At 31.9% G+C, this 13,215-nt stretch overlaps 1 protein-coding gene across 1 annotated transcript in view; it reads left to right on the top strand.

The window, feature by feature from the left end:
* Nucleotides 1–12,845, top strand: part of LOC128546055 (transient receptor potential cation channel subfamily A member 1 homolog) — a 79,194-nt gene extending 66,349 nt beyond the window's left edge. Inside the window, exon 9 of the mRNA XM_045339847.2 lies at nucleotides 1,757–12,845. Within this exon, the coding sequence (XP_045195782.2) occupies nucleotides 1,757–2,197 (441 nt within the window). The 3' untranslated portion in view covers nucleotides 2,198–12,845. The remainder of the gene's footprint in view (nucleotides 1–1,756) is intronic.
* Nucleotides 12,846–13,215: the final 370 nt, after the last annotated feature.

The raw sequence follows: 13,215 nt of genomic DNA, 5'->3' as shown, positions 1-13,215 counted from the left end.
GTAAAACATACTTTTGCAATTTTCGTTAGATTTCCTTTAAAAAGTACAATTGCTTATGATATTTTATGATTAAAAGATTCGTTCTTTTTACCCATGAAGACCTTTAAAATGGTGCATATTTTTTATTTTGTTCTTGAAGAAGAAAGAAGCAAAATACATAAACGCTGTTTTAGAATTTTAAAATCAAGCAGTAAAGTTTTCCTCCCTAACTAATCAAAAACAGAATTTCAAAAGCAGAAATAAAATTGAATTAAATTTTATTTTCATAACTTAATATTTATAGAGACAAAATGTAGTGTTTTTTTGGTTTTTTTTTTTGGTTTTTTTTTGGGGTTCCAATAGTATTTCAGTCATGTAACGGCAGGCAGTTAACCTAACCAGTGTTCCTGGATTCTGTATCAATACAAACCTGTTCTCTGTAAGTAACTGCCAACTTCCTCACATAAATCAGAGGTGAGGGACTAATGATTTCAGACACAATGTCGTTTAATCAGATACAATATGTAGTAAAATAGCATTTTCTTTGCATATCTGTTTCATTGTTTGGCTGAAAGTGCTGAGTAATATTTGAAACATATATACGTACATTTAAAATGTCTTCACCTTATATTAAAGTACTTGATCTATATAAAAATGCAAACTGAGCATGAACAAAGCATGGACAACCAGTGATGTACATATCACAAGGCCAATTTAAGCTTTAGTATTGTAAAAGTATCTTAAAACGTTCAAATATATCTATTTTATCTAGTTTTGTTGGGTTTGACGTCACACCGACACAATTAGGTCATATGACATCTTTCCAACTTTGGTGATGGAGGAAGACCCAAGGTGCCCATCCGTGCATTATTTCATCACAAGCGGGCACCTGGGTAGAACCACCGACATTCCGTACGCATAATGGATGGCTTCCTCACATGAAGAATTCAGCTTCCCGAGTGAGGCTCGAACCTACATCGGTGAGGGGCAAGTGATTTCAAGTCAGAGACCTTAACAATTCGGCCGAGGAGGCCCCCATTAATGTTTTTAAAGATCTTTTAATTGCAATAAATCTTTAAATGTAATTTAATATTATCTTCGTTTGACTTGTTTTTAATTTAGTACAGAGGTACAAATATAGGAATTGTCTTTGCCATAATGTGGACAATAACTTAGAAATTATACAGTATCATAACAATTTTGACTTTTTCGTGGGGACCATGTTTTAAGTCAGAGAAAAGCCTCAAACTACCCATTATGTGAAAGAATGGACAATATCGGCGCGTTGTGCCTCGATTTGTCCATTTTTCACATAATGAACAATTTTTGGCTTTTCTCCTTTACTTATATTAACACAAGTCAAAGTAGACGAAGAACTCTTGCACGGTCTGTAATAAAGTTTTGTAGCGCTATCCTGATCATAGTGTGTAAAAATAACAATATAAAATAAACAGTATCGGAAGTTAAAAAAGGCGGTCCCTTGGAAATCGAGATAACAAATTTTCACTGAATACATGTAGTTTAATATTGTATATGTGCCTAATCTATATTCTAGGACAAATTATAATTAGTTCCCTGCAAAAATTGGTAAACTAGACTGGCTATATCATTCTAGTAACTAACCTTCCGTGTACCGACTGTACATAGAATTATAAAACAACTGAGTGTTTTTGTAAGCCATTCTAGTTTTTGATAATTTTGAGTCTTTTGTCAATTATTGCCAAGATGAGAATGAAGTTTAATTGACCTAATGCATTAATTTCTAATGTGTACACAGGATGGTATTTCCAAAGAAATAACTACACTGAAGAGAGAAATGAAGCATATGGACTCAGAATTAATGGCCCAAATGAAAAATGAAGTGCAAACAATTAACACAGATATGCAAGAGGAAATGAGAAAAATGGAATCGAGATGGATGCCCCAGTTGAATATGATAGAGGGAACCAAAACCGAAATGGGAAGCATGGAATCGAGATTGATGTCCCAGTTGAATGTGATAAAAGGAACCGAAACCGAAATGAAAAACATGGAATCGAGATTGATATCCCAGTTGAATAGGATAGAAGGAGCCAAAATCGAAATGAAAAACATGGAATCAGGACTGCAAAACAAAATGGAAATCATAGACACGAAATTGATGACCATTATACAGAATCTTAAACAAGCGGAAGACAAAGCAAGTACAACCAACCAACAAACTGATAAATTTAAGTAACATCAATGTGTTGTACTTGTATGAGCAAGCTGGTCGTGTGACAAAAAGAAAAAGCATCACATAACAACATTTAAAAATACATAATTAGAAGCGATTTTAAAAAGCTGGAATATCTATAATTGGCGCAGCTTTTTGAAACTTTTGCTACTCATTATTGTGATTTATTCATACTGATTTCATGATAACAGTAGTTAAAGAAAATATTCCCTTTAGCGTTTTTGTTCAAGTCATGTTATTATGTTCCCAATATCCACGATATTTAATAGGCCCGTAGTAGCACGTGCAATGTGAAAATTTTCCATAATGCCCGGCGTCAAAATAACCTTTAAATACTATCGATGTTTATTTTTTGCGATGCCGCAGGAATGCAAGATCTGGATGATTGCTGTATTAATATCTGTTTGAAGAAGAATGTTTGGATACATCTGTTTTCCCAATGGACTATAAATATATCATCGATCTATTGTATATGCCCTTGTTTGCGGCGTAAAGTCAGTGCGACATCCTCGTATGACCACAATTTACTCTACCTTTGTAGATTGGGAATATTAACAATCGTAAAATGTCTATTTACCATATATTTAACAAATAATCAAGGCCTTCGCTTTGTTCATCGTCTAATTTACCACGGTTCAGAGTTCAGATGCGTAGGAATTGAACCACGAGGGCGTTAGCCCGAGTGGTTAAATACTGAAGCCTCTGAACGATGAACCGTGGTAAACTAGACGATAAATCACAAGAAGGCCTTGATTGTTTTTATTCTGACATGCACGTTGATATATTTCAATAAATATTATGCTGGAATTCATTTACGCGAGGAGTAATGTATCGGACGTCAGGTGGCTACATGACGTGAAAATTGACGTCATAATGCCCTCTTACCGGTCCGTGCGTCAACCGTTGTTTATCGCAGGATATATTGCGTTTGATTTTCTTCTTTGTTTAACTGGAAATCAATTCGAGCCATGTAAGAATAGTAAATCACACATTTTTCCTTGTATTCTAGCTACATTACAACCATCATCGTCGAATACCCGCAACTAACTGACTACTTTCGTTACCCGCATGGTTAACGGTCTGTCTTTTACCAGGATATAAATGCTTTAGACACCTTACCACTGGTGTTCATAAATACTGCATAACTGAAAAATCATGGATATGTAAAGTAAGACACACGTTTCAACTATGAATGGCACAAGTAATGAATGTTTAAGACCCGTATATAGATAGATGTTCGTTACAAGTTTTGCTTCTTGTGCAGCATAGTTTGCTAAAACATTATTGTTTTGGTAGAAACTTAGTGCATTGAACTAATACATGGGGATGCAAATCATCACATTGCACGACATTGCCCAGAATCGCATATATATAGTGACATATATACGGACACATGTGTTTGTACTTCTTGGCTAATGGTTTGTGTCTGATCTATCAGAAGTTCGGCAATAGAATACCTAATAAAGACTTATCGCAAGTCAATGACTACTAAAAAGGCCTAAAATACACATTCATTCATTTTACATGTACAACATAATCAGCAAGTTAAAGTTGACAACTAGGGTCTCAATCATTTGCATTGTATTTTACCTTCGTATGTCAGTCACTTTTCTCACGGGTATCATGAAATACAAGCACGGGAACACATATGTTTTAAAAAACGAGTGCTGAGACTGGTCAAAATATCTTCAAATCATTAAGAGAGCAATGAAATTGCTGAATTTGACATATCCTAAAACAACACTATGTGAACTTAATATTCGTAAAGCAACGGCATTGATCGGACGTTGTTTTCCGATGATGTGCAACAATAAACCATAACTCAATTTATTTCACATCTGTTATATTTTGTTATCGACTTAGTGAATACGAAATTCGTAATAATGTACTGGCTTACCAAACGTTCTAGAAGTTATACATTACAATGCATGAGCTGAAATGAAACTGAAAGTACTGTGTGAGATGAAAATGTTCAGCATTCATCGTACTGTACCATTGATCACTAAAGTAACTAAACACCAATAAATGATATTAGATCTGTAGTAACAGTCATATATAATTGTGTAGTTTATCACTGTTGCAAGCTAAGTGTTGGGCTATTTTGATCGGAAAATATTAACCGTTATCATATTGTCACATTCGAGCGATTCTTGGATGTAATATTGAAATAAATTTGACATCATGCATACAAAACAGTGTGTGCTATTAGAAAGGAATAGTTTATAATATTTAGTTTATACGACTTTTTAGATACCTTGCAAATGTCGATCTCTATCAAACAATCGATACTAATTACTTCTAAATATTCTTGTAGACCTAACAAATAAATTAAAATTTCCCAATCTACAGAATATAAGCAAGCTCATCAGCTCAAACGAATACAACGAAAGACTTACTTACATGTTTAGTTGAGTTTATATGCTTAATTTAAGCTTATTAAACGTTATTGATTTAAGTTCTCTGTTTTAATATAAGTTTTTTTACATCATTCATGTGTGACAGTCTATCATTAGCATTTTAAACTTGAAATGCGTTAATAAATGCTGCTTATGAGTGCTTTTGAGTGATTTATATTAATATTGTAGTTTTGCTATATATTGTATCATCATTTTTAGTCATCAGTCCTGTTGAGTGTACGAGTATTAATAATGAGGTTTTATAAAGTTTCCGTATATTTTATAAATGCCTAATTTTTTGTATACATCATCTGTTCTGAGTGTTTTTCCAACTTACTTGTTCTTAATGAGTGCTTTATACAAATGTATTTAATAATAGTAAGTTATACATGTATTTTGATTTGTCAATGATTATTCCATTTGTGAATTTGTATGAGTTTCCGCTATCTTCTTCGTTTTTTTTAATATTGGTATGTAATTCATTATTTTATCTTCTACTAATCATCAGCTATATTGAGTGTTGTTCATAAGTGAATAATATGATCCTTTTTTAGGACCCGTTTAAAAATATTGCTCTCCTTTATCGTTTTATCGTTTGTCAATCATTAGTTCTGTTAAGTATTTCTTTTATTAATTTGTCCATGATTATTTCCAATCAATATATTTGTAATCGACAAATGGGTGATGAACGATGAATGAAAGATAATTCAAACTTTTTCTGAATCAATCCAGATATCAACTTTAACTTTTAAATTTTAAGCAATTAATGAATTCTGAGAAATTAGAAATTCTTCTTTTAAAATATTTCTGTGGGAAATTTCAAAGAAGAAACATTACACATTTTTTTTGAACTTCTTCACTCTGTCAGAAAAAAATACGCTATTATATCCAACGCGAATACGAAAAAAAGCACAACTTTGATTGGAAAATCTGGAGGTATTTTTTTTTAAGGCAGTGGCTAGGTAGCCGGTTCCGGCTACGTAGACTAAAGGTCTAGGTAGCCGGCTCTATATATACATATCGTATATGAACATGTAAGCCGGCTTAAATAAACTGTATCTATAAAGGATTATAAGGATCATTATATTAGTTAAATAAAATACATTTCTTGTGATTTATTATTTACTATTTATGTTAAATACCTGTTTATTTTGCCATATTTACGCACCCATATGATATCGGCGGACATTTTGTTATGTTAGAATATACTCGATACATATTCGAGATACAGTGATTCAATCTTAAAAGAAGCCTAAAAGAAAACAAAACAAACAGTTAAGAAAACATAAAACAAAGAGCATCATCGTACATTAAATGATGCGGCTCTACTGAACATAACGGCGTTTGATTTTTTCGTATGCCTTTTTTTTAAGTGGAAATTTTAAGTAATCATCACTTTCGCACTTCTATGTGCATCTTTAATTATTTAACTAATTACTTATTAATATCTTCGCCGATCTGTATATAAGTCAATGATCTTGATTGGTTCTAATTGTTTGTTTGAACATTTATTCTAAGGTAGCTGATGAATGTGAAATGTAAAATTACATGTACATATCAAAAGACTTAATTCTAAGGGCCAAATTCTAAAGGATCGCCGACAATTGAAATCACCTATCTTTCTTTTTTTTCAATTTCAAAACTACAAAAATTTATTAAATTTTTTATTAAACATGCCATTTAAACACGCGGACGACAGTAACGACACTTTGATCATTTGTTGATAACATAACATAATATCGGCCGATATGATACAAGTTTGTAAATACGACGAAATAAACAGGTAAATCACAAATTTTTAGTAAATAATAAGTCACAAAAATGTAATTTATTTAACTTATATAATGATCCTTTATAACAAAGTTTATTAAAGCCAGATATGCATATATATAGAACCGGCTACGTAGACCTTTAGTCTAGGTAGCCGGAACCGGCTACGTAGACCTTTGGTCTAGGTAGCCGGAACCGGCTACCTAGCCACTGCCTTTTTTTAAATATACACAGGGATGTAACAATTATTCGTTTCAACACAAAGAACATGCATCTATTTTGATACTGATTATGCGTGACAATCCTAATCAAAGCACTTAAAGTGCGTGTTATCTGTTGTGTCATGTCTGTTTCAACACAAGAAGACGAAATCGATGTATATTGATTAAAAGTATCAATTAGAGACTATATAAGACGGTAGTTTTCAGAAGAACAGTACTCTTGACTGTTAGGATGAAAATGAAATTAAAAGAAAACAGTTCATGCAACAGAAAAATCTTGAAATATTTTTAACTTTTTTTAATTTTCTGGTGGTTAAGTGCTGTGGATGTAATGAGAATTTGGGTGCAGCGGAGGACTTAAACACAATATAGAGAAACAAAAGAAATTGATAAAGGAATGAGTATGAATAAATGTTAAAGCATTAGGTCTGATTAGAACGCCAAATTCATAGTTTACACAAGATATCTGTTTATCTTGCCTCCTACAAGTTTCTTGCATTTCTATTGGTCAATAGACGTCACGTGGAGACAGGATATATTCCATATACTGCTAGTACATTTCAGATATGAATTGGTTTTAAAAAATGGCTACCGCTTTGTTAATTTACAAAATATTAGATTATAGCATGTAAGTAAAGGGTAGTCGGCAAGATAAAATCTTTACATAGTTTGTTGGTGACAGGATACGGGGTATACGCTGTCTCGAAAATCCATATCAGGCTCGAGCTTTGCTCTCGCCTGATATGGATTTCCTCGACAGCGTATATCCCGTATCCTGTCGCCAACAAGCAGTGTAACTAATAGTGCCAGAAAATACTTTATAAATATTTGTAAATAATGTTCTTTATATTCCTTTTTGTAATTTCTATTACATTTTGTAATTAGATATCATATATTGTAATGATGATTATATATTCTACTGTTAGATAGTTTACATGTTAGAGGATCATCAGTTATTATAGATTTCTGTACATTGTTATGTATTGAAATTCATACCGGTCATTTATTAAAGGTCATATTATATTAGTCAGGTTTCATTGCGTTTACATGGAATTAATCTGGGTTTTTGTTGTAAGAATTACATATTCTTATTGAATATTGGACAGACTTTAGTTCGATTGAAGGGAAACTTGATTGATAATGACCGATTGACCGGATACTCCTCGTCTGATTTGTATATACTTTTCTTCATGTACCATTTATAATATTTTTTAATTTGCCATATGATAGATTATAACACCATTATTTTATCTTGTCATATTTACTTAAGCCGATGACAGTATTCCGGGAAATCTAGGTTACATGAAAAATCTCAGTAATATTACATAGCATTCATAAATTTATGAGACTGTACTTGTTCGAATTTCGCTTATATTTCTATACCTATTTTGCTTGCTATTCATAAAAGGTCAAATATACTTAATGACTTTAAAGCTATCTCATCCATTTGTAGAAATTATTTCATTTTTGCAATGGGAATTCAAGTAGTTTTATATCAATTTATCATTCTATCACTGGATAATCTTGTCATTTTGTTATTAAACTTAAACGGATATTTGATATTCTTATCCGACAACGGCAACTAAATCTCTGTATATCCGAATAAAACTTCCTCGAATATGAGCTTTTTAATTTATTTCAAGTAAATTACCACCTTAACAGCATTATTTATTATACATATTTGATAAATGTATACATTAAGAAATTGTTCTAATGTCACATTTTCCAAATCCAAAGACGGGGCGTTTTTAAATTCCATGAGTGTATCCAATAGACATGTTTCGTTCTAGAAAAAGAAATTCACTGGGACATTTGCTGTGGAACTTATGATTTTCATATAAAAGTTAATAAGTGAGTAAGTAAGTAAATTCTTTATTTATAGGGGGTAACTCATTTAGCAAAGCTAATCTTCCATGGGACCCTCTTGCGACTAGAATGAACGACTAGAATGTACAGTATTATGATTATAGAAACAAATATTTAACAGAAATCAAATTTTAAAGAAGAAATTATATATTAAAAAAATAAAATAAAAATACATGAAATGTAGTTAGCATTAAAATCCATTCATTCATCGATCCATTTTATACAGTTAAATTTAAAACATGACAATAAAGATGAGGTTTCGAGTTCTATTGGTAAACAATTCCATACAATTGGCCCTGAGTATTAAAAAAAAACTAGCTTTAAATATTTCACAGTTTGTATTTGGTATATAAAAAAATAAGTTTGTATTATAACGCAATGTTAAGGATGTGTTATTTGTTTGTGGCTTTTGCAGAAACATTTCATTTGTATAAGTAAACCTACTTTAGATGGATTTAACGAAAACATGAATAATGATGACAAAAATGTATTTACTGTTAGTTTAAACATTGATTTTTCGTACGACAGACTATATTACTATTATTTTATCCGTTGACAGTATTCCAGGAAGCTTAGTTTGTGGCATACGTGATGCCATTTTGCAGTAACTAGTGTTGAACTGACTTCTACATTTCAGTAATGTGATTTGGCATCTTAAACAACAATGTGGACTTTTACACATACCGGGTAAATAATGACTAAATTTTCACTTTGAATTTACAAAGTAATTGTTTGATACATTATTCAGATATGTCTTATCTTACCTACTTTTTGAAACAAGATGGTATCACTATGGTGTTTTTTAATAAATAGTTCTCAGTCTTTTTCATTAGAAATCACTTTTTACAATATGAAATAAGACTTTCCTTATGCGTTGCTTGTTCGTTTTTCGTCTTTGTTCAACTTTTTCCCTTCGGGATATGTACTTGTTGGATGTTGAAGCATCCCATCTGAAATATTTTTCCATTACAGCTTCTTTTTGTTGTGGGCCTACTATGCAGATGCGTGGCTCTGTGCCTGTGATTTTGGTGCTCTGTGCTTCCGAGAAATCTACCCTTACCTCTTATCTTTTGTTAAGTCTAGCTACTATTCTCAACAAAAATAGGTTAATGCCTGATTTACCTGGATTATCTGAAAGCACAAAATATTTTTATAAGTTTAGCAAATAACGTATTTTATGTTTCTTTTTGCAAATTTTAAATTGGAAATCTCCTTTTATGCTTGAAATTAGATAAACTATGTGCGAATGGTTACAGATATGACACTGTTTGATGGTTATGTATAAAATTGATAAACAACTTAGAATATCGTAACTTATAGAATGCTATAACTGTTTGTAAAATAAAGGAACCTACAAGATTCATACAGATTAGTGACTAAAGGTAATGTCGTCTTGTTTCATTGTTATTGAACAGAATTATCTGAGCTCTTGTTGCAAGAATTATTGATCATCATATGATACCATACAAACGTTAGTAGGATTCGAGAAAAGCATAATAAATGATGATCAAAATGTCTTAGTCAGTCGTGTTTACATATTTAGTCAGAATCATTTGTTATTTAAATAACCAGGACCACGAATGTTTTGCTTTTCATCTAGTTTTCTGTCATTTTGTTATATTATAAATTATATAATGTTATGTAGATCGTGGTGTATATTTCATAGACACTTTATTAGAAATAATTCACTCTATGTCCACTATACAAAGTATATGGAGAACTATCCTACTCGACCCAGCGTCGACGTCCGCTCTGTGTCCAACCTTGGTTAAAGCTGTGATGCACTTCCCCTTTATTTACGTTATTACTGCACGGATTTGATTCAGCTTTGAAGTAGTTGTTCCACATCATGACCCTCATCTTTAAATAAGGTCCATAGCTCTGCTACATATTTTTCTAGAAGTATTCCCCCTTTCAGCTTAAAATTTTAGGTAAATGTTAATGCATTTTCACTCTATCTCTGTAAAGGATTTGATTCAAACTTAAAGTGAGTGTCCCAAATTATATCACACGAGGGCCATAGCTCTGGCATGAATATGTTATTAATTATAACCTTTTAACTTTAAAATTTAACGTTTAACAGAAGAAGATACACTTTCCCTCTATATCCGTTTTTACCAAATAGATTTAATTCAAAATAAAATAGTTGTTCAACATCATCATCCATATAACACAAGGGTTATAACTCTATAACATGTTTATGAATTATATCCCTCTTTTCTTTGATCTTTAGACTAATTTCCATACATTAACTGTGTCTTTGTTTTTACCAAATGAATTTGATCCAACCTTAAAATAATTCTTCAACATCATCGTCCTCATCATATAGCACAAGTTCTATAACTCGGGTGAAAATATGTCATGAAAAGTGTCCCCATTTGATTTAAATTTTATTCTGAATTTGATGCCATATTTCTGTTGATACTACATAGATTTAATGCAAACTAAAATGCTTACTTCACATCATCATCAGCATCCTATGACACAAAGTTAACAGCTCTTGCACCAATATGGAATGTATATTGCCCATTTTCAGGTTCAAGTTGTAATGCAATTTTGCTCAATCACAGCCATTTCTAAATAGATTGGTTCAAATCTAAAATAGTTGTTTCATATTATTAACAGCATGATATAACACATGATGGACTGCTCAAAAAATGTTCTATTTATTGTGTCCCTGTTATGCTTAGGTAATGTTTACATTAACTTTATCTCTGTTATTACTTAATACATTTTACACTGACTTAAAATTGTGTCTGATTTCTTCATTCACATTGGATTCATTAAGCGCAAGCTTCAACAGATATGCTCAATTTCACCATCCAGCATTGAAATAGCCAAGCGCACAGTCTGCTGTTACATCTTTTGTTGAACTTCTTCACATGTTTATTTTAACGATTTTTAAGTACTATGTACAGGTACGCATGATCATTTTAGACTTTGACATTTTACTAACAAAGAAATTTTTAAGTACAATTGCTAGTGTTACCTCAGTCAATGCGCAGGTTATGAAATCGGTACAAACACCAAAACTATGTTTTGCATCAATGATGGATTGTATCGCGCATCCTTGACCCACCTATTTCGACGCACATAACAGGCAACATGAATGGCTTAAACATTTTTGCAGTTGCTGTAAGTAATGTGCTACAAAAAAAAACTGTCATGGATTCTGCAATAAAATTTGAAACAACAGCAGGTGCAAGGAGATAATCACGCTCATTGAAAACATAGAAATCTCCAATAATATAGGTGGCTAAGACCATAAATAATCATTGCTTTTTAATACACACTGTCTGATGTATTCTATTTCGTTCTTTTGGACTGCCGTATCTACAGAGGAATTTGTCACAATTACTTTGGTACAAAACTTTAGATGGACCAAATGTTCTTGGCTAGCGAACATATTTTGGATGCATAGTTATAAATGTTTTGATTATATAATGCGCACACCTTCCTAAATAGTGCATAGAGTAGTACGCGATATATTCCATCAAGTATAGAAAAGAAAAAAAGAAACGTATATCAAAAGAAAAGTATATGATACAATGTAATATTAAACTTAACCAGTTCAGTCACCATTGAAGGATTGGTTAGATCTCTTTGATGTTTTGAGTCCTATGCATTTATCTTGGTTGTTCAATAAATGTCATAAACTCATGTTTCAGTGTCTTTACATGAAACTTATTTGTCAAGTTACAGATGCTCACATGACAACAGACATACTATATGTGAAAACATGATAGATAATGACCGAAAAGTCTTTACGTACGTGTTAAAGGAAGTGACCTCAAGATCGATCGCACTGAAACAAAGAAAAAGAAAATTTAAAGATATCAGCAAATTATTGTTATTTTTTAAAAGGCATAAATGATTAATGACTGATAGATTTCTTATTTAGAAACCAATGGTTAATTGTTGTTTTTATCAGAAACAAAAAGCGCTTATAATGGGATACCGAAGGTAAATTGCTTTAATCATACTTGATATAAACGTTTGTTAAGTTCAAATTCCACCGCATTGCATTGGTCAAAAAAGTAGGAAGGTTTTTATTTCCGAGGCAACCTTGAATTCTATTCCAGGCTCATACGTGTTTTTGTTGTTGTTTTTTGTTGTTTTTTTTTTCAGGATTAAAAAAAACGTTTTCACGTTAAAAATAACAATTTTGTTTTAATGTTCATAATATGACTAAACTTAGGTTTAAAGAAGATCCGAAAGCCAAAATCTGGAGTCAAGTCCATTTAACATTGTCAGAATCATTAATTCTATACAATAATCAGAATCCAGAATGTCTTGCTTTGTTTCTACTTTTCTGCAGTTTAATATACAAAACATTTATGTATGTAGCTTTTGATATGTCGTATGATATACGCTTAATTGGAAATAAAGCACTCATAATCTGTAGTAGTTTATTGTTTATTGTTGACGTTTTCGTCAAAACCGTAGGCAGTATTCGGTAAACGAAATTTGTGGCATATCAATGGCTATAAAATTAATTTACATTTTTCAAAAATAAAGGTTTATACATAATTAAGTTTAGGTCGATTTTGAAGGAAGTGGTACAAATTATATCCATCACTCTTGACACCAAATTTGTGATAGAATCCATCACCTCAAGTGTATGAGAAAAGAGGCCCTTTTAATGTTTGGTATGACACGGCCGTGGATCGAAGCAACGACCTCCCAGCACTCCAAACGAACGCTCTGCCACTAGGCTATCGAGGCGGTTCAAAAATATTACATGTATATACCATATTAGAACTTATGT

The sequence above is a fragment of the Mercenaria mercenaria genome, chromosome 4, assembly GCF_021730395.1.
Source record: "Mercenaria mercenaria strain notata chromosome 4, MADL_Memer_1, whole genome shotgun sequence".
Taxonomy (NCBI): domain Eukaryota; kingdom Metazoa; phylum Mollusca; class Bivalvia; order Venerida; family Veneridae; genus Mercenaria; species Mercenaria mercenaria.
The sequence above is the reverse complement of the archived record's forward strand: the minus strand, read 5'-3'. Positions and strand labels throughout refer to the sequence as shown.